This window comes from Homarus americanus, unplaced genomic scaffold (genome assembly GCF_018991925.1).
Source record: "Homarus americanus isolate GMGI-L3 unplaced genomic scaffold, GMGI_Hamer_2.0 scaffold52806, whole genome shotgun sequence".
In the NCBI taxonomy this organism is placed as follows: Eukaryota; Metazoa; Arthropoda; class Malacostraca; order Decapoda; family Nephropidae; genus Homarus; species Homarus americanus.
Genome location: NW_024720773.1, coordinates 9,467,988 through 9,490,633, shown reverse-complemented (window position 1 = coordinate 9,490,633; position 22,646 = coordinate 9,467,988). Strand labels below are relative to the sequence as shown.

At 35.2% G+C, this 22,646-nt stretch overlaps 1 protein-coding gene across 3 annotated transcripts in view; it reads right to left on the bottom strand.

Moving 5' to 3' along the window:
- LOC121861047 (nuclear factor related to kappa-B-binding protein-like) overlaps positions 1–22,646 on the bottom strand; it is a 29,517-nt gene that overhangs the window by 5,210 nt on the left and 1,661 nt on the right. The window contains exons 2-23 of one of the 3 annotated variants that reach the window (XM_042358543.1): positions 21,742–21,891; positions 20,900–21,093; positions 20,495–20,621; positions 19,737–19,866; positions 19,054–19,277; positions 18,217–18,539; positions 17,429–17,635; positions 15,336–15,568; positions 14,431–14,560; positions 13,800–13,994; positions 12,299–12,429; positions 10,692–10,931; positions 10,357–10,502; positions 9,710–9,838; positions 9,092–9,247; positions 7,089–7,260; positions 6,786–6,940; positions 6,449–6,590; positions 5,352–5,446; positions 4,791–4,917; positions 4,182–4,348; positions 1,904–2,158 (exon numbers count right to left, since the gene is read on the bottom strand). In XM_042358543.1, coding sequence (XP_042214477.1) covers positions 1,904–2,158; positions 4,182–4,348; positions 4,791–4,917; positions 5,352–5,446; positions 6,449–6,590; positions 6,786–6,940; positions 7,089–7,260; positions 9,092–9,247; positions 9,710–9,838; positions 10,357–10,502; positions 10,692–10,931; positions 12,299–12,429; positions 13,800–13,994; positions 14,431–14,560; positions 15,336–15,568; positions 17,429–17,635; positions 18,217–18,539; positions 19,054–19,277; positions 19,737–19,866; positions 20,495–20,621; positions 20,900–21,093; positions 21,742–21,879 — 3,816 coding nt within the window. In that variant the 5' untranslated portion in view covers positions 21,880–21,891. Of the gene's footprint in view, positions 1–1,903; positions 2,159–4,181; positions 4,349–4,790; positions 4,918–5,351; positions 5,447–6,448; positions 6,591–6,785; positions 6,950–7,088; positions 7,261–9,091; positions 9,248–9,709; positions 9,839–10,356; positions 10,503–10,691; positions 10,932–12,298; positions 12,430–13,799; positions 13,995–14,430; positions 14,561–15,335; positions 15,569–17,428; positions 17,636–18,216; positions 18,540–19,053; positions 19,278–19,736; positions 19,867–20,494; positions 20,622–20,899; positions 21,094–21,741; positions 21,892–22,646 lie in introns of all 3 variants that reach the window. The other 2 variants (XM_042358542.1, XM_042358544.1) reach the window with 2 other exon arrangements.

The window sequence follows — 22,646 nt, the reverse complement described above, 5'->3', positions numbered from 1 at the left end:
GGCAAAAGGACACATTGTATAATACCTATTTACTCTTGCCTATAAAAGAAAAAGTGCAGGTACAGGTATTCCCTGATTTACAAAACGGCTACGTTCCTGAAACCCTTTCATAAATGTATGTTTAGTAAATTTAAGTAATTTATCCAGAGACTCCTACTAGAAATGCGAGGATACCTAAGGAAAAAAAACAAAACAAAGGGGGGGGGGGTGCACAATAATAAAAAACCCACATTAACCTCATAAGTGAAATACCTGTACTGTACAGTACATGTAGTGCAGTGCAGTACAGTACAATACTAGCTTTATATTTATACTTACGAGAAACCAGATGAGATTAGAACAAAGGGAACAGTATGATGACACTGAAAACTTATTTGTTGACTTAAATACTTTCCGAGCGCTTGAAAATAATTAGATAAGTTAGTGAAATAAACAAGCATACTATGGGTTGCACTTCTAAAATCCAAACATCAGTCACTTGAAAACCTTGACAATTCAAAAAAAAATTGAGGCCTACACTTCCGAGTCATTAATTGTAGGTACAGTACATACATAAATAACTGTACTGAAGCTTAGCAAAATAGGAACTGCCTGTGTGATATGCATAACTCTTACATACCTTAAGTACTGACAAGCAACAAGCAGGATTCTATAGCAACTTCAATATATATATATATATATATATATATATATATATATATATATATATATATATATATATATATATATATATATATATATATATATATATATATATATATATATATATATATATATATATATAGTCAAAAACAAAGGGATTAAACATTTCTTCATGCACAAGTCCCGTGTAGTGAAGTAATTGACAAATACTTTATCATCCAGCAACCAAATGGCAATGCAGTATTTTTTAATTCTATTTATTGGTATTATATTCATTTATTCCTCACATTTATTGGTATGGTATATAGTATCTTGTTCCTCAGTTAAATATCTTATTTTGATATCTACCATAATGTGAATCATCACAGCACAGGATGTAATGTAAAAGCAACAACATATAGAAGGACACTTTCTGTTTCCCACTAAAGAGTAAAGATATCCAAAAACATGTTGCAAGTTACTGAATTCACTCATGTAATTCCACTTGCAACTGCAGCCTGCATAAGAGGTTAAGTGTGATGAAGAGCATGAATTAATCTGGCAGTAAGCTCTGTAAAAACTTATGCTGACCAAGCTGATGTAAAGTCAGCAAAAAAATATTCTGCACTCCTTGGTCTGATGGCCTCTGCAACGATCACTAACTGAGGCCATGTTAATTTGGTAAGGTTGGTATTTCAGGTTGTGTGATGCATTGTACAATCAGTATGGTGTATTTTTTATATCATATATAGTTAATACAGAGAAACTAACAGGAATCACCCACGTAAATGAGTGTTGTTCAGAATTCTTGATCCGGTGTATCATATTGTATAACACCATAAAGGTGCATAAACATTTTTTGTTGACTGTACAATGCAATGAACAGACCATCAACAAAAAGTTGGAACAAAGGCAATTAAACAGAATTGGATATCATCTCAGATGTCACATAGACCTGATTACTACAACTGCAACCATCTAACCTCATGAAGAGGAGGGTAGCCAGTTTCAGTAATCAGGCATCCAAAGTGAAAACAAGTGAAAGGCAAAAAGAAGTTAGTATCAAGCTGTGCAAGAGAATAATTAAAAAATAACAAATATACTATCTATGCCATAGACAGTAGTGAAAGTATGACCACGCACTACAGCAATCAAAGGGAAAAATATTTATCCTTTCACCTATCACATGGCAGTACTTCTGTGGCCACTAAAGAACAATTAATCCACAGACTTCAACTAAATTTCTCCATTCAGAAAACAAAGATGAAAAATTACTGCATACCTGGACAATTGCTTTTTGCTGTTGGCCTACAGAGAAAAATCTTGCTTGTGAGGTGGTAACAGCAGTGGGTGTTGAGGCTACAGGGGTGGTGATGACCTGAGTGGTGGTACTGGTGATAGAGGGTGTAGTGGTGGTACTAATGGTGGTGGTGGTGATTGTCCCATGGCACGTCTGCACAACATGACTGCCTGGCTGCAACGTCTGGATGGTCTGAACAACCTGAGCCTTGCTCCCAGACCCATCTAATTTTCCAGCCTGAGGTACACCATGAGTAGATTTATGGCAAGAGTTTTGACTTAATACATTTCAAACATATAGTACCTCAACACCTCTACCATGAAATTACTGTATACAGAAAAACAACAAAGGAGCAGACATCCTTATCTTTTTTATATGTACAGTACAATATTTTGTTTTTAAATCTTAGGTTTATGAGTGCAACTGTACATTATTTAAAAAATAATTATTACTGTTATTATCATCCATTACAAGACTAAGTACAAATGCTAAATGTCTACTACAGGGGTCCTTGTTATCCGAGTACTGTATTCATTATTCGTGGATCCACATTCAAGAGCCCAAATTATTGTAGAACTACACGTAAATATTCCCTGAATTTATGAGGATTCCACGGATAAAATCCGTAGGTCAAGAGAATAAGCATTTGAAATTCCAGCCCGCCTCCCATTCTCTCAAAGTTCATCCTCCTTGCCTGTGCCATACATGCATAGTAAGTCACCCACGTTGCAAAGCCTTGCTTTAGAAGTACTCTGAGGATTTTTTGTTACTTTGTTGTGCCTTTGGTGAAATTGGTGGAATTTTTTTAGCCATTAGTTCCAAACCTAAGTAAAGTGGTGTATGGGTATCCCTGGATGTGTATGTGTGGGAAATGAGCTTATGTATCGAGGCAGAGAGCTGTAACTGTAGCCAGCCGCACTCTCCCTCCCCCCTATGTGTTGTCACAGCATACAGGCAGCAGCCACACACATCTCTTGAGTCAGCATGGTGACTGCCCGGATGAAATGTGCTGCGTGTATACTGTACCAGTAAATGTGAGGAATAAATACAAATAATAATAATAATAATAAACAAAAACAATAATAAATAAATATAATAATAAATAAAAGAAAAAATACTGCATTGTCATTTGGCAATTATTTCACGGGACATGAAACAGAGAACAGCGAAGAGATCCCCCATGCTGCTCCCCTTCCCCTGCTCTGTGGGTTAACTGCCGAGCATGTAAGAAATGTTTATTACTTTTATATTTTTTACCTTATAAGAAAAATTTTGCACGTCTGTATGAATGACTGTGTGTGCATGTAACAGAGTAAAAGAAAATGAATAAAATTACATTATCTACCCAAAATTACAAATTGAACATTAACATAGGTCACAGCTTGGTCTTACCCGCTCTCAATGCTACTGGGTGGCGACTCGGCTACATAATTACGTGCCATTTCCACGAATATTATTCCCTGTTAAATTTTTTTTTATTTATATTTACACTACAGTATTTCATTTTATTTTTATTTTAATAATGTATCTCAATGAACCACTTTCACTTTAACTGAAATGAGTGTGATAGTGCGTGTGTGCGCAGTTAGCAAACCTCGTGGTAAGGTAGCCTGCGTCACATCAACACACTGATCCCAAACGACTTTAAAGTATCTTAAATAAGTTATAAAGTAAAATAATTTTTAAAAATAATGTGTAATCAAATGTTTAACAATATTTCTAAGGTATAAAGATGTCAAAAGATATAAAATTAAACTTTCTGAGTATCATTTACAATGTAATGGTATCAATTAGTCCCTATTCCTATTACTTCTTATGGGAATTAATTCTCCTTTATCTGTGGAATCACTGTCCAAGTCCTTTTTCTGGTCCCAATTAAGCTCGGATAATGAGGACCCCCATATTACTCAAATGACCAAGTAATTCTTGTAACTGGAGTTACAAATGAACTAAATTTTGCCGATATGCTGTGACATCATAAAAATATAAGAAGTCTGAGGACATCACTATACTGTATATGTAGAGGTACAAACAAAATTCTATTATTTGTTCAAAACTTTGCTCCTACTTTCTTTGCAAAACCACATAATATTCTTACAGAAAAATTTAAAGAATTCTCCTTAATACATAATTATATAAACCTCTATCCCACAAACTGAAGGGATCCTTAACAAGCTAGGGACTTATTTCCTCCTAAAAGGTCAGTACATTACTACGTGTGGTGGCTGATAAGTAAACAAGAAGGGTAAACATGATATACCTGTGAGCCAGTGGCAAGGACTAGTCTCTGACTTGTGGCACTGAGAGGAACGTGGGAACCTTGTGGGGACACCAGCGTCAGTCTCTGTACACCCCCAGCACCCCCGGCCAGATGGATCACATTCCCACCTGCCAACTTGTTCCCTGCCATCGTTGTTATTACTCCACCTGCATGAAAACACCTTTTTTATGTGTTTACTGTACTGCTACTTAAAATGTATTATATCTATCTCTCTCCCTATGTCTGACTGGCTGGATCACAAGGTACAAAAACATTAGGAAATGCATTAAAACATACAGGGGCAGTGGTGCAAGAAGAGTGCAGACAATGATAAGAAAGGATTAACATAACAATGGAAAATCTAAAAAAAAAACCTTTCAATTTGAATAGCTACTCACTGCCATTCCTCTTCTGAACACTGTACATAATGGCTAGGTAAAATCATTCCCATCATTATCATTTTTTAAATCTATTAACTAATAACTCCATTCAATAAACTAACATTCACTGGTTGTTTGATTATTATAACAGTTAAGCTCAGAAATATACACAGGAAAGTTAGGAGAAAGACTGATTCATTACACTTAATAAGAGTCAAAGTCCAATCACCTTGTAGAGTAGCCTTGTCTGCTTGACTCAGAAGACTCTCCACAGTGGCAATATGCTGGCCAGGAAAGACACCTGTGATGACCTGCTTCCCCGCCATGTTTACATTACCTGTAATAGCTTGTCCCATCTGCAAGAACCACATGCTCATTAGTTATCATTCTAATTAACTGTAAATAACAATCACAAATCAATGTTGCTTTATTCCTAAGTTACCAAAACTTAGTGTGCCATTCTGAAAAAATAGTTATATTGATAAGCCATTAAGAGTGAGTGTGCAGACGTGGCTAATAAATGATACATTTACAATAGATCTTACAGGTCCTAACCAACTTTCTTCATAAGTGAAGGCACAAATCAACACAACGATGATACTCTTACACAAAAGATATTAAGCAACATACTGTACCTAGTTATAAATCTATTGCAGTATATAATATTAAAAAAAAAAAAAAAATATAGGAGTTCCTGTGGAATTCTAACCCAAACACACATACTGTATTATCTGCCAAAAAATTATATAATATTCAACAAGTTAAGCAACAAATTGTAAATTGTTCTCACCTTTCCTCCTTGCATCAAGACTTTTCCATCAACCATTAAAGTTTGTAACTTGGTTATAGAATTTACAACTGCTTGAGAATTTGAGCCACCCTTTCCTGGAAAAAAAAGTGCATCGTGAAAAAGTGTGATATCCAAACCAAGTGAGGAAAATTGTAATAAAACAATGATAATGATGAACATGATCTAACTCATAATGGCAGCAGGTCATTAACTTGGGCCTTAATGCATACCACCTAGTCCAAAGGGGCCATGGTGCTACTAATCCTAAATTTTCAAACTCAATTACTATAAAAAAAAAAAAATCAGTTGGTATGGGAATATAAGGACTTTATTTGTCCCATCTAAATTATTATTTTTTTCAAGCTTATGGATAATTATTTTTTCAAAGATGGCAGAGTAATGATTTTGGGGCTCATATTCACAACTATAAATGCCTTCTTTTCTCTCTTTTGCATGCATGAATGCATGCAAACACACACACACTGAGGCTCCAAAAACAGCACAGTGCCAACTCTGAAAAATTACCTGGCCATTTGAAAACTATATAAAAATATCCTCAAAAATTTCCTCTGCATCCAAATACATTAGTACTCACACTTCTTAAAAGGTCCGTTTCATACAGATTTTCACCTAAACACATCTGGTATGAATTTTTTTTTTTAATTTCTCCCTGCATTCCCCTCTTGGCACTACTAAAGCTCCTGTGTCAACACTAGCACATAGAAGAGGTTCCACACTTATTTTTTTTTAGCTCAGAAGTCAAGTAAGTTTCTTATATCTTGTCCACCAATAGCTCAAACTTATGGCGAGTATGCAGTTCATTCAGAATCCATCCCTTGACAGTTACAGGAAAAGAAATGACATGATAGATAGGATCAGAAGCATCACAGACTCTCCCTCTATTAGCTAATGTATGTTCTATCTACCTGCTATGGTGTTCTCCTTCTAGAACAAGACTCATAATATCCATCTGATGTATTCCTTTGGCACCTAACACCATCCATCACTCACCAGCAGCACACCCAACTCAGTTACCAAAATTTATAAAATGATGACCAAGATAACCAGTTTACTTGAAAATGATCTTCAGTAATTACCTGCAATTTGCTGGGGAGATGCTTGAAGCAACTTAATACCACCCAGAGAAAACAAATTGGATTTCTGTGCTGCAGCGGCATTCATGTTGACCACAGTGGCTGTATTAGAAAGCTTTCCTGCTGCAACACCCGGTGATGTAACCTGTGAAAATGATGAAATAATTTTATTCCCTCAATTTTTACCTGAAAACAGCAAAAAAACAAATCTTCATACTTAAATCACTAAAATTAGTGCAGGACAATATCATTATAAAAAACACATTTGGTGTTCAATAAATTAGGACAACACACAATATGATATAAACCTTCCATTCAGAATAAAGAAAAAGTAACATACTTGTGAGGCGAGTACTGTTTGTGTCGCATGTTGCTGATTTGCTGGTGTAGTGCTGGCTGAGGAACTGGATCTTGCCTGTGACACAGACGGAGCCGGTAGTCTTGCGGCTTCTCTCGTTGTTAGTGTTACTACTGGGGCTCGTGTCTTGCCCTGACCTACATTCCCTAGAATAAATACAAGTGTGAAGCACATATCTTGTGTACAACTCCATACTCATATTCATCTCTGATGATGACACAATTCATCTAACAAAAGAAACTAGATACATTATATTTTATCACATACCACAACTGAGTTTCTCACCTGAAGGCAAACTTGTGATTTGTTGTGAGCTTAATATAGATTCTGGCCCTAAAGTTGATCCAGACACAGCTGACTGAAGCACCGACTGCTGTAAATTTACCCCTTTAATGCCTGCACTTCCAGGTTTACTAAGGGCCTGAGCAGATGTTCTATTGATAGTCTGGCCTCCCACCTGTTCAAATGCATTAAATATGACATATAAATAACAATATTTTCCTTAGAGTAACTATCTTTATACATGATTACTGTATTCAGGGAACAATTAGTGTAAATGATGATTCAGGAATAAATTACAAATGGATCAAAGGAATTACCCTAAAAAATTAAAATATTTAAAATCAAACCCTTAACTTTAATATTAATTTACAAACTTTCAATATTCAGGCTAACTTGCTGTGCCAAAAGTTCTTTCAAGTACAGTATTATATAAATGGGCTGTATACTGTACAATTATTGGGTCTCTTTTTACAACTAACATATGCCAGAATTTTGTTAACAGTAAAGATAAAATAGAACCTGTACTTAAAGTATTATTGCAATACAGTAAGCCTCGAATTATGACGATACAACTCATGGCGAATCATATTTAAAACCCTAGTTAATTTAGGACCCGATTCAATTTACATCGTTATTCTATTTGTATTTACGATGAAAATAGAAGAAAAAAAATAAAAATAAATTTCCACATAAGTAATAACTAATACTGTACTGTACAGTAATGTACAAAAAATTTCGCACGGACCTTTCCGAGTTGCCGGGTTGGTGACATCACTAACATAAACAGTCGCTGCTTGGCGGGCTTTTTGTTTCCACATGTCTGAACCAGATCAGGATAAAAAAACTTTCTCAGGTATCTTACGGAATTTTTGTGTTCCTATTCAACATAAGCAAGAGAGGGGCAAGTGATGGCAGTGTTGGTTCAAAAGCTAGGAGAGAACCTGACGATTTAGGCACTTCGTTGTCATCTGAATCAAAACTCGGACTAAACCATCGGCTGTGTCCTTAAGTTTTCAGTTTTACCACCATTGGCGAGTAGAATTTTCGTTTTACATTCATAAATATTAATTGAAACACATATGTACAGTAATAAGAGTTGCTTTCATATTCTTGTGTAGAGAAATGACGCTATGTTTGCATGTGTGTGTGTATGTACATATGTTGGCTTTCTGCCGTCCATCTCACGATTTTCTTCTATACCACTATTGGTTACTTCTCTTCTTCTGTTTATATAAAATAACATTTATAAAAATGTGCATTTCTTTCAACATTAATTTCACTACAGCTACAGCCAAGGTCTTATCTTCTTCAGTTTCAGATGGAGAACCATCATCGTGCGTGTAAACACTGAACAACAACAATAGCGTCCCATCTCTTGTGTGTTTTAATTGAATACATATTGCCAGTGAATTGTAAAAATTCATTTAGCATACATAAACGTTAATTCAATCATATATAGACACTTGGTAATAATTCTTAAGAAGAAAAGGTATGATATGATTTCATATTCATTCATACTCTTGGACGCCACCCACAGTCGAGTTCTTTATCACTAATACATAATGAATAACCTGTACCTATTGCCTAATTTGGATTAATAAACATTAATCAAAGTACGGTATATAGTTTTTATTTTCCATTAAGTTTACGGTTTGGGGGGGAAAGCAGATAAAAAGCCACGCCAAATATGTGAAAAGTTCACACTAAGGAACGCATCTCATTTTTATTGCTTTATTTTAATGGTAAGTAATGATTCACGATACAATAATTCGCCTTAAAAAATATTGGATGACACATTACCGCCATAATTCGAGGCTTTACTGTAGCTATGTTTGTTGTCAATTGTCTATCACTTGTTTTTTCATAACATGTGACTGTCAATACAAATAACGCTTCATAATGTGTATTATAAGAGCTATGTAGTGTACAATCATATAATCAAACAAATTGGAAATAAAAAGACATCCTAATGATAAAGAAGTTCACCAGCTTAATCTTCCTCTCACCTTGGTAATTGTGGATGATGGCACTTTTGGTGTGACCTTGGTGATGGTCTGGGCTCCTGGTGGTAGAGCCACTTTGATGGTCTGAACACCACCTGCAGTAGACACCTGAATTGTCTGAACACTACTTGCACCTACTGCACCTCTTACACCACCAACCTGTAACACACAAAATATTACAATTCTCTTCAGTTTACCTAAAATACATCTCTACACAATAGTCCAGCCCATCTTGATAATAAGACACAGAGGATAATGTGGAAGAGAATCACTCAATTGATTATTCAGATTCAGAAAAAAAATTCCCCAAGGCTGTAAATAGCATTTATAGTTCAAGTCCTTTTAAAAAACTAGCAATTTGAAATATATATGAAAAATGGAAATATGGTAACTGTCGACGAGGATGAAGGATACATGCAGGATAATACAGTACCTGTAGTGTATTTTCAATACCAACAATTTGCAAAAAAAATTAAATAAATCATGCACATAGAATATTACTTCCCACAAAAGAAATTTGTTTTTCAAAGTATTATGTATGGTTCATTTAATTTTCATATATGATTGATGCCCATTAATTAATTTACTTTTAAATACAGTAGTAAGGAGGAAAGGACTCACTCTTACAGATGTTACGGTCTTCCCAACAGCTGAAGAACTTAGTTGGTCTAATTTCACTGGGCTGTCTGGTTTTGCTTTGGTCAAAGCTGCAACATCCTCAGGCTTAAGTTTCACCTGAGTTCCTTCAACCTGAAAGAAAAGATGAGTCAACAGATGACAAAAAACAAATACAGTACTTGTCATCACTTATCACTAAATCACTGGATTACTACAAGCAAGAGCAGACACGTGTTCATGTGGTTTGCTGCATACAAGGTATACACATACATCTTTCCTTGCTCCCATCACACATATTTTGTGCATTAAAATAAAATATTGGTGAAGATCCTAGAACATAATAACAAGAAATATGGTGGCTGCTACACTCAATATTTACCATACCCATTTAGAACATCTCAGATTACTATAATTTGAATAAAAAAATGAACTCCTCTGAAATTACCTGATGGCTGTTTTACTAAAGGTCACAACCTCAAATTAAAAAAGTTATCAGCAGATGCAGCTGTCAAAGCTATCTTCCCCAAGCTTGTTTATCACAGGAACATGTTTAGGTACACTAAAGAGGCTGTACATGCCCAGTAACTGCCAAGTGTACAATTGAGGACTGGCTGACAAGTGACAAGAGATAAGTAACTCCAATAAAATACCTTAATGGGAGAGGCAACAGGTTCCAAAGCAACATTTGGAGGGCCCTTAATGGTCAGAGGGTCCTTGGCTTTGGCTCTACTTTGCCTTCTAGGAGCTGGCTTCTTTATTTTACTGCCACCAGGTCCATTCAAATGATGCATCCGCTCTGCAGAAAAAAGTTAAATACTGTACTGCACTACTCACAAAGACTTAATAAAAATATCAATGATCTTGGATATTTTACTCAACACAAACCCTCTTTTAATATTAATTCTATCAATATATATCAAAAGAACTTAAAAGTGAACCTGCTAAAATACATGAAATATGAAGAACAAAACTCGGTATCCTTTACCAAATTCCTCTTCATTTCGGTTGCGGTGTAAGTAAATCCAGAGCTTCCGCGGAGTGTCATACTTCACACACGGATCATTTTCATAGTGAAGTCTGTCCAGTGCACCAGACACAACACTATTTAGATTGTTTTCTGCAGTTGAGCTGGTAAGGGGGGCCAGATACTGAGACTCTTTAAGCAGCTCACATATATCTGACCGAGTGCCTTCCCCATTAGGCAGACGGGCAACAGCATCTCGCACTAAAAAGCACATAACGACAACATAAAATTCAAAGTAATACTGCACCTTTAAACTATTTAATTTTCTATTATTCATGTAAAACCATCTTGTTCCTGCCCCTTTATCTATAATCTTAAAATCTTTAGTTTCTAATTTCCAATCCTCACTTTTCAACAGTGCACTCAACTATTTCATCCATACTATGATCCACTTCAGTCATTTTTCTTATATCTTCATTCCTCCATGCTGAGCTTTTTCTTCCATCTCCTGCTCTAACACTTTCACTTATCTCTGTGGCTGCTTACACTAATGCTTCTGTATGTACAGTAACTCCAAAATATTTAAAATTAACTCTCAAGTCACATCAACAATATTAACTTTTTTCTTTAACTTCCCTTGGAATGCATTTCTCACTCTTTCATTCTTTAAGGTTCTCACTTTTTTCTCCCACTATTTAGATTAGATTAAATCAGGCTAAGTCAGGTATTCTTATTCACTTTCCCATGTTTTGGCTGCCTTATGCACACCAGCATAAGCAGGTAAACAGCAATTTGTTTGTCCTCCGCACCACTACCACGTGGTCGCCCAGAAGATCCACCCACAACTGTGTGACGTCAATCACCAACTGTGCTATACCTCTCCAATAATGTTCTTTCTTACCAAATTTAGATCTATCACATTCCTCCCTATTCTCACCATTATCAACATTTTCCTCACTGATTCTCCCTATTCTCTCTCCTCTAAACCTATGCAGGATGTAGATTTGTATATTTCAGAGATGGAAGTCAGCACTAGAAACATTCATACCTATTGCTGCACAAGGTCTCCAGCAAACTGCAGTAACATCCTCCTTCCTACCATTTACATACTTCATAAACAACAACAAAAATTAAAAAAAAAATTTCTCAACCTAAGTTAAATCATGTAAACAAGGATTTTACGAGTACTCAAAATTCAAGCATGAGAGAATTTTTTTTAAATAAAGTACAATGAATATCTAGTGCACTAGTCAAGAATGTTACTGTATTACTAACAATGAAACTTTAGTTTATGAGAGAAAGAGCTTCTAATTTTCATGACAATTTGAAGTTAATGAAGGAAAATTTAATTAAAAAACCTACTGACTCTACTGTGTGCCAGACAAACTGATGGAACAGTGCATTCTAATACAGCCCTCTCAACATTCTAATGCAGCCTCTCAACATTCTAATACAGCCCTCTCAACATTCTAATGCAGTCCTCTCAACATTCTAATACAGCCCTCTCAACATTCTAATACAACCCTCTCAACATTCTAATACAGCCCTCTCAACATTCTAATACAAACCTCTCAACATTCATTTCTGGGACATAAAAAAATAGACAACAAGAATAAAAGAATACCTACCAAGAGACAGAATTGTAACATATGCAGGTCTGTCAGGAACTAACAAAGAATGGCCTCTGGCTTTGTTCAGCCCAGTCTGTTGGGTATAAATCCCCTTGACTGGACCCACTACACTCTCATAGCCATGCATCCTGATGAGAGAGAATGAAACTTACTTGATTTGATACTTCTCAATATCAAATAAAATATACAGATTCAATAAATCAACTAAAGAAATTTTCAAATTCCTTCAATAATAAAAATCATGAGACTTCATTTCAGATATATTATGAAAGTTCTTCAAATTTACATGAATTTTTACATATTTTTTACAGTCGGTTCTCCTATAACGTGCGTTTCCATAACACGATGAATGAATTAGGAAACAGATCTTTTGCAATGCAAATGCAAATTGGATATAACGTGATAGACTAAACGTAACTATGTAAGAATAACTGGTTACACGGCTGCCTCGGCATAACATTACACAAGGCAGGATGCTGTCCATGCACTTCAGTCTTTGTTTACCTTCCATATGCATCACACGTGTTATCGTGGACTGTGCTTTACCTTAGTATCAACTTTATTGTTATTAATTATAATGAGTGGCAAGGGTGTGAAGCATTCTGGTAGTGAAAGTGAAGTGAAAAAAAAAGCAAAGCTACAACTCTCGAACAAAACTTTGTCATCAGACTCACTGCACCTCCTCCTCCACCACTCGTCTCAAGCAGCCAACATCATCTCTTCTTGTGGCGAGGAATTTTTTTATATAAGTTTATTTACTTTTCTTATGGTTATTTGTATTTATTTTGTAAAAGGTTTTATCATTAAAATCATTTAAGACAGCCACAGTCCACTACTTACTATTTCATCATACCCATTCTCCACCCTCCCTCATGGCTACGTCTTCCATAGCCTAGCACCATACACTAACACTATAACAAGCATTTTCCCCCTTTTCATGGTATTATTCTGAGTACAGTATCAAACTAAACACAGTAATTATAAAAGAACACATAAAAGTTCACAAGAATACAACAAATTGCAAAGGAAACTTGTCAGTCATGTTGATGTCCTCAAACCAACTCTCCCCTAGCCCCATAATTCCCATTGAATCAATAGTTACTACAACATGAGTTTTCTATAATGCAATGTTCTTCAGGAACACAACTACCGTGTTATAGGGGAACTGACTGTACTGAAGCAATGGAACTCTTATTGGATAACAAGATATTTCAGCTGTGATGATATTCATTTATCTTTCATCATAAAATAACTATATACAGTACATGGTCATTTTTTTCATTCTAGAACCCTAAGTTATTACTGTACTGTACTATATTTTAGGATGTACAATAAACTGGAACTTAAAAATCTTTGTTATAATCAGACTTTTTTCCTAATGATTTTTAGGTTCCTGTTTATTACACTTACTAAAATATAGTATTCATTTGGGGTTCTCAAATAAAAACTAAAAAATTACCCTGTATTAAATGTTGGTTCATAGCTGCACTATACTCACCTGAATGTGTATGCTTTATGTGGCTTCTCATATCTGAGCTTCTCCTGTGCACGATACATGTCCTTCTCAGGATCAGTGGCGGGTTGGACTGTCCACGTGGTATAGCACCGAGGTGGGGGAATGATGTCACTTTCCTCAGTTTCTAGCCTAGATCCTAAAATATCGTCTTCTATCCATTCACTACTCATAGATGATCTGAAAGTAAATAAAGCACCATTAACAATGTTGTAATCTTGTCTGGATGAGAATTCTTGCAAGAAAAGTAAAATAATCAAACAATTATCTTAGTCAGAGTAGCATCAGCAAACAATGATTCATAACAGCAAATATCTATTACCAGGGAGGTGCTCATAAACAGATTATTCCTCCACTGTAATCTGTCCTTTTAAAATACTAATATACTCTGAAAATATTCTCAATGATTCTGGATGGGATTCTAAGTCTGCTGCTTATGAAGCAAATTAACTAGTACTGTACCTGAAGATATTAGTGCTGACATGCTTTAAATTCAATTATCCCAAAATTAATGCTTCTACATGGGGTAATATCTGTAAACAGCTGACAAAATTGCTTCAAAATACCTACACATCCATTCCACAAAACTACTTGTTATTTACAGTATTGTACTCACTTATTAGCAAGCCAAAATTGAGCAAGAGGTTCTAAATGACCATCACTGTCCCGGCCAGCACCGATCCACTGATACACTCTCAACATACTTTTGTATTCTATATAAGGTACGAAGTCTGCAGGCTGAACATCTGGGGTGGGAGATAAAAAAAAAATCAATAAAATTAGACTGAAGGAGGCTGCTTTCTTTCTGACGTGATCTGGTTATACTCCTACCTTACACCTATTCTTCTCACATATACCCATTTGAATGTGATATAATTTCTTTAGACAACCTTAAATATGAAATAGGTTAGTACAGTATATGGAGCATGAAATCTACTCCACCTACATATTCCCTACTGACAGACAAGCCACTGCTACAGCTGCCAATGTCAAGGTCAACAATGTTTTTTTTTTTTTAACCATTAATATCCACCTTGATGAAGTGTGCTGTCTCTTCTGCTTTCAAACCTAATACATACATCTCTCCAATTCATACATTATTTAACTCATTCAAGAATTCTTTAACTCTCATTCATACATTCCTTCATTCAACCATTCCACCCAGCACAGTTAACAATTTTCCTTCCTCAAATACTTTCTTTGCATAAACTTCATCAACATTTTCTATCCTAGCCTCTCTTTGTATCATAACCATTTCACAGCTCTAACCATCATATTTTCAACCTGCCCTTTCTCTGTTCCAAAAAATTTCAATTAACATTTCATGAGAACTCCAACTTTGAATATCACCTTATAATTAGTACTGTACAGTGTTTGGATCAATATTTCATTACCCTGGACTATTTCTATTACTGTATTTAATATTGTATACACTTAATTTTCAACTTTCCATTCAAACTATCTCAGTCCTCATAAAGTTACCAAAAACACACACAAATATAAATTTCAATTATTTCATACCTGCAAAATGTCCACAAAGAAAATTTATTGCAGAGGCGAGAATATTGACCCAGGAGGGGACAAGAGAATACCATTCATTGAGCGGAGAGATAGCAGACTCCTGCCATACTCTGATACTTGATTCTAATTGGGCTCTGGTCATCCTCTGCTCCCCGGTAGAACATATTATGTCCCGGATAAGGCTAAAAAAGCAGATGTGTGTCTCCTGAGTCAGCTCTGGAGCAATACATGCACTGGGGAATAACAAGAAAATTTTTATGATACATGCAATATGGTACATATAAATAAATGATATAACTGGACTTTACACAAAGCTCAGCCAACCTATCCGAGATGACTATAGACCTTAGTTCAAACAAATAAAAATTTACACTACTGTACTTGCATGAATGGAAGCGAATTAGTTTCAATATCTATTAGTACCCTAAAATATATATATATATTTTTTTTTAAATACGTACTATCATAAATGGAAATAATTAGCAAACAGTAAGATTTCCAGTACAAGTACTGTACTGTCTTGTACTCATCCAAAAGAATCAAGGCTATGAACGAAATCACTGGTTCGCTTGATGACTGTTTTATATACATGGTGACGAGAAGACCCTGGTATGACGGACAATTAGACAGAGGCAACAAAATCAATCTACTTTCCTTTTAAACACTACTGTACACAACTGGTGATGAAAAAATATAAATCAGGATAGCAGAATTAAATTATGTCATCATCATTGTTTTAAGGCTATTTCCCACACTTGCATGGGTCCAAAAGAACTAAAAAAATATTATACAAAGGTGAATCAGAATATTCTAGATATAGAGAGGCAATCTGGAAGGTAAAACTCAGTCACAGTCACCTCCAATACTTTGAGGTATACTATAATTTAAATACACATTATATGTTCTTAGAAAAACACAAAGTTTATTCAGTATACAGGTATAATAAATTCATACGCAGTTCTTGCTCTGAATGATTGCTTTATCATAGCTGACACTATAGAATTTCATAGCTGTGTGAAAATTAATTGCACAGCACATTATTACAGTACTGTACTATATACTTTGAAAGATAATCTAATCTGATACTGTACATGTATATAGAAAATGCTACTATGTTGCTGTATGTGGTGCTTATAACAAGAATAACCTTTATGATAATGTTGTCTTCTAAACAAAAATTATATATTTCTTTACTTTGCTCTAATCCAGCAAGTTATTCTTAAAAGTTAACATAAGACTTTAAAACCTAAAACTGCCTTTCTTTGCTGTTTTTCTACTTCATACATTGATACTGGTACCTACTTACACAATCTCTGAGTGTGGCTGAAGCAGAGAGGGTAGCAAGCTTAAGGGAAAACCAGGAGGAAGCAAAGAACAGGACCCTGAGCCACAAACATTGCTTTGTCCTAATAGGGTCAGACCCTGGGAGCCTGGGGCACCAATGCTTTGAGATCCTGAATGAGTTGGGCTCCAGACATATAAAAATAACAAGAGACTCCAGAGTATCCAGTTACTTGTCCAGTATCTCAGCACAGTGGTTCTGAAGGGGAATGCCTGCTGCACACTTGGTTTTCATCCCCCATCTATGGAGCTGGAGGGAGTCCTCAAAATGTGATTGTATCTTTTACAACATCAATGAAAATACTTCATAGATTTACAGTATATGAAAGGTTTTGGATAAGTACGCTTTAAATTCACTAACCAAGCTGGCTGAGTAAATGAAAGAGTTAATGTAAAGCCTTGTCCTGAGAGATCTTTTAACAACAATGTACAAAAAAATATTGAGAACTCGATACATACTAACATAAAACTATAATTTTCTTACCAAAATACCTTTTCAGTGTTCCCCTTCTTGCCTTACTGCCTATTTCTCCCACCGCTCAAATAAATGTGCTTAACATTTTTCAGGATTAAGTTCTATACATGAATCATGACCATACATTTGGACTAGTAACTCATTACTGAGTTTGATTTAACAGATTGATGTCTTATCATTGTGACATAGTCTATATATCTATTAGCCAATAAAAACACCAACAGTTCATCACATAGTAGTTCAGAATATAAAAACAAGTACAAGAAAGGTAACCTACCCAATACTTTCAAGCGCTGCTGTCAACTCTGATGACGTTTCAATTGCAGCTGTTACTTGGTCTTCTAAAGGTTCCTCCTTGACCTCTAGTTTCAGTTGCTCCTCCTTCATGAAAGGTTCCACTCCAAGGGTGCCTATATCTATATCTTCACTGGGTGTTGAGGAGTCAACTGGTTCTAATTTGATTTTGATGCCTTTAGCACCCACCCTGTACAAACCAAGTCACATATCACTAATGGAAAAAGTAACAATCTTTTTCTATAAAGGAAATACAGTCTCTCCTCGACTTAGACATATTCGACTTACGACAACCCGGACATACGATGGCCATGGTCGTATGAAATATTTTTCACATTACGTAAAAGTGAGAGTTCTCATGGTGCTGAGAAGAAAAAGAGACACCCACTTTAGAATTTCTATGTATTATTTTCGCCTTTTCAACTTACGATCTGGTCGTCGGGACGGAACCCCGTCATAAGTCGAGGAGAGACTGTATACATGGATAATAAATCAAGAATTCTGTACAGGAGGAAATAGTAAGATATGCACCCCGTGAAAAATAACTTTCTGGGTAATGAGATATCTAGGAGTCAAAATTCTGTGAAAATTCCCCTATCACAATCACTTGAAATATTTCTGAATAGGCATAGAGTACCTACTGGTATTCATAAGATAATACAGTATTTAGACCTGGACTTACCATAGCGAAAAAACACACTAGGGAGTGATATGCAGTACATTATGACTATGGTTGTAATAGTAACAGCAACATATGAGTATTTACATTACCTCTTCTTAACAGAGTGAGGGGTAACTGGCACTTCTTTCTTGATATCAATCTCCTCTGAATCACTGACTGACGATGATGACGAGGAAGAAGAAGACGATTCTGAGTCACTGATGATTTCGGTTTTTATGGTCACTGGAAGATCTAAGTGATTTGGAGAGACTAGCATGGACGAAGGTTCTTTCTTTACTTTAATTTTTTTCTTTGGTTTGTCAAGTGTTAAGGGCGACATAATGGCTCTTTGCGGAGGCCGCTTCATCTGTAACTGAGCTCGAGATACAACGTCTGGTAGCGTTATGCCTCGAGTGTCAAGGTCAACAGATGTCTGAAATAAAAAATAATAAAAGGATATTGAGATAAAATTTGTATGAAGTAATTAAAAAAGAGAGAAGTACAAACACAGAAATGAAAACCTAAGTTTTTGGGCACATCTGGCAAGTTCAGAAATGTAATGACTTCAACAAATACTTTACAAATTCACAGATATTCATTTAGCTCACTCAGTCAATATTTCCAAGAGTTCCCTTGATATTCACTCTTTCATTTTCACAGATACTTCAGTTCATCTGCATACTGTTCCTTGTCACACCTATGACGAACTCTACTGGTATAATCTTACACTCGACTGACTGTCCTGCGACCCACTATCTTGTACCTTCTTCAACAATTAATCACACCACATACATTTTACATGCCTATACCATTTCAATAAATTTTAATATTGTATATGGGTGTTTCTAAGGGCCTTTTTGCCTAAATGCATTTCCCCACAAAATTTTTCATGTATCACCCTATTTTTGGGTATTGGCAAATAAATAGAAATAAATTATACACTGTACCTCTCTTTTATTTCTTCGGAGTCTGTGTGCTGCCAGCATAGCTCTGAAGTGATCATCGGTAAGATCTAATGGGTTACTAGTGGGTGTTATTTTTAGTTCCAGGTCTAGCGCAAGAGAACCACTACTGTGTGTTGCTCTCACTGGTAATAGATCTGGGGGAAGTGACCCTTCTAGCCCACCTAATTGCCGACGCTGCTTTTTATTGAGTGATGCCCCAGGCCCTTCTGCAAAAGTCAGATCATAATTTTTAACAATTTGAACTATGGTAATTTTTGTAACTTTTCCTTCTACACACATTTCTTCAAATAACAAACAATAAAAAAAAATGCCCAGATTCATATCAAACATATTGCATTGTAAACCAAAATAAGAGTGCAAAATCTAATAACAAAAGAGCACAGCTAGATTGTGTAGAGGGGGAGGAACTGCTTCTTAACTGCAAAACTTTAATATTATATGCCAGTCAAAAATTTTTTTTTTTTACTGTACTGTATTGTACTACTATACCAACAAAGAATAACCACATGTACCCGATCACAATTTCCAGCTAGAAATGGTGTCACAATAATCACAGCACACATTCAAATGTTGGGTGAAAATTTACAAAGATATGAATGCCATAAAACACTCATATTTCCCCTTGAGTAACTCTGGGTTTACCTGTATCATATCATATCCCATACCTGGATATATTTCATCTTCTGACATGTCACTGGTGTCACCCACTTCTGCGCGGATAGCGGCCAACTCGCGAAAGTAGCGTTTTTTTGTGCAATATTCAATCGATGTACGAGAACTCTTCTTTTTATTATGCTGCAAATACATAAAATTTATTCAACATCTCATCTATATGAACCAGAATAATATTTAAAGCAAAAAGATACTATTCTTCATAATAAATGAATGTAAAACCCTTTCTTTAGTTATAACAGTGAAATATATTAAGTAGTATTCCTAAACAACCATACCTACTTCAAGATGTTTTCCTGTCTGTTATAAAATGCAAATTTGATAAATACTGTATTAAAAAAGTTAATAAATCCAAATCAGAACTCGTAACTGGAAGACCATATCAAGTAAATCTTCCACATCTCTTGCAATTATACTATCAACTTATTAAATGTTTTATTGCTATTTCCAACTCATTATTGTCACAGTCAGGATAAAGCCCATACACATCACCAATACTCTCACTAACTTACCTCACAATGATGCCTTATTATGTTTCAAGTTCAACCCTGTATAATGTCCTCATCATCGAGAAGAACTGGATTTACATAAGGAATAAAACATGGAAGTTATGGAGTTACAACTTTAATTTCTACTTCCTAGAAAACTGGTTGTGGAGAACTTGAGATGTCTCGAACAAATCCTTTGGAATGAAACAGGGAATGCAAGATACTGTATATATTATGAAGTAACAACTCAAGATTATATTTACCAGAGGAGGGAGCCGAGGGATCTTGGGAATGTCATCAGGTGGCATGTTGCTCACAATATCCAACACCCTTTTTCTTCTTACAAGAACCTCTTCCAAGGTATGGTGAAAATATTGCTTCTGTCGATATCTGTGAAAAAAGTACTCAATCACCGAGTTATTCCTTAACAAGAATATACTAAATACTACAGCACATCCATTACTATGATTGTGGAAGAGGTACACAAGTGTTATTTATGTACAGTAAACCATAAAACATGATCTTTATTAAATACTTTTGGTTATACAGTTCACAAATTTGAACTTATGACTACGACTTCATATTTCCAAGAGCATGATACAGCATTAAGCACAAAATGATAATGACTCTCTACTTAAAAACACTGCTTGAATGTGAAGAAATATTACCTGTATTCTCTGTACATTATTTTTTTATGAATGGCTCTCATCTTGGATATTTCAGGATTGAAGAAACCCTTGCAGAGTTGCTCGTGGAATATTCTGAGCGGTGTTCCATACCTGAAGTTCTCGTCCATGAAAAACATTTCTAAAGTACGTGTCTTCTCCTCCAAGTCATTATGGGGAAACTCGGGCAAAAATCCCTGAAACAGAGGAAATACCGTACATTAATAAAATAAAAATATATATATATACACTTCTGTTAGTTTTCACACAGTAGGTTGGGAATAGATAAATGTAATGAATGGTCTACTTTACCTAGACCTGTACAGTATATATGAAAGCTTTAAACCTTGTGAGTAACAAAAAAGTACTTCCTGAAAACTTAATTACTCTACACAAGACAGTAATACAAACATACATTACGTAACTACAGCGTAGGACTGGTCAATAAATTAGTCTTTGCTTACCACAGTAACACCACAACTATCAAATAGAAATCCTTTGTTGTAGCTCATAAAATTACTAAGTCTTTCCATCATTTACATAATACTCCTAATAATACAAGCCCTTCTAAAACTTTTCCCCCAAATTATTGTACATCACAACCTCTTCTAAAACTGCCTTTTAATTATTCCCCTTGTTGAACTGTACACAAAGACTTGATTATCTTCTCGAAATATTTGCAAAAACTGAAATGAAAACACTAACACACACAAATGTACTGAATACTGGAACAGAAAGTGGAATACAGTACATCATATGCTTCACCCTTTAAGCTTAAAATGTACACATGAATGGTCAAAGCCACACCATTATTATGTACTGTGTGAGAAAATATATATACAAACCATTAACATTTCTCGATGTTCATCAGTAAGATGGTTGTTCCAAGTGTCAGGGGATATAATTTCAAACAGCAATGATATGTCCTGGCAGATTTCAGATGGAATTTCTAAAGTCACCCCAGAATATACTATCGTCTCCATGGCTGCCCAAATCTGTAGATATAAAGAATATTTAATTTCAGTATATCCTGAAGAAACAGTATTTATATATTGTATACTACTGTACTAGTACCCCAATATAACCCAATACTTTAAGTATCTTCAGTACAGTATTTTACAGCTTATAAGATGCAAGGCCATATAAGTAAGGCACTCATTTTTAAATACAGATAATTTAGGAAAACGTTAAATTTTCTCATGTAACCATAGTTTTCTTAAAATGAGGGTAAATTTTAAGTGTTAGTACCTCTACTCTCTCAGATGTTATTGTTATGATTGTCACTTGTTGTACTAAGATATCCATACTAAGCACTCCAAAAAATACAAAATGGCAACTGAATACAGCATAAATCTTTGATAACTGGTACCAATCAAAGCAACTTTCTTTAAGTGACGTGGTGCAATGTTACGTTTTTTGTGGATGTGAACAGACAACACGTGCCAACACGGCAGATTTTTCAGCTGAATATTTATGGTAAATACGTAATTTATTTCTCCGTGTACAAAGCACAATTTTAGTGTCGTATGATCAGTTTTCACTGTGTTTTACCCCACAATATCCCCCATCCTTTATACCTTGCCCACTGGAGGTGATTTATGATCATAGGTAGATACGGAAGGACTAAAATTTAAAATAAATACTTATAATTAAAAGAAAAATTTGTCGTATAATTTTCAATACTTATTACCATCCAAATAACATCTGTAGAAATAATGAAATCAAACAATTCCTTCCGGTGCTAGCCATC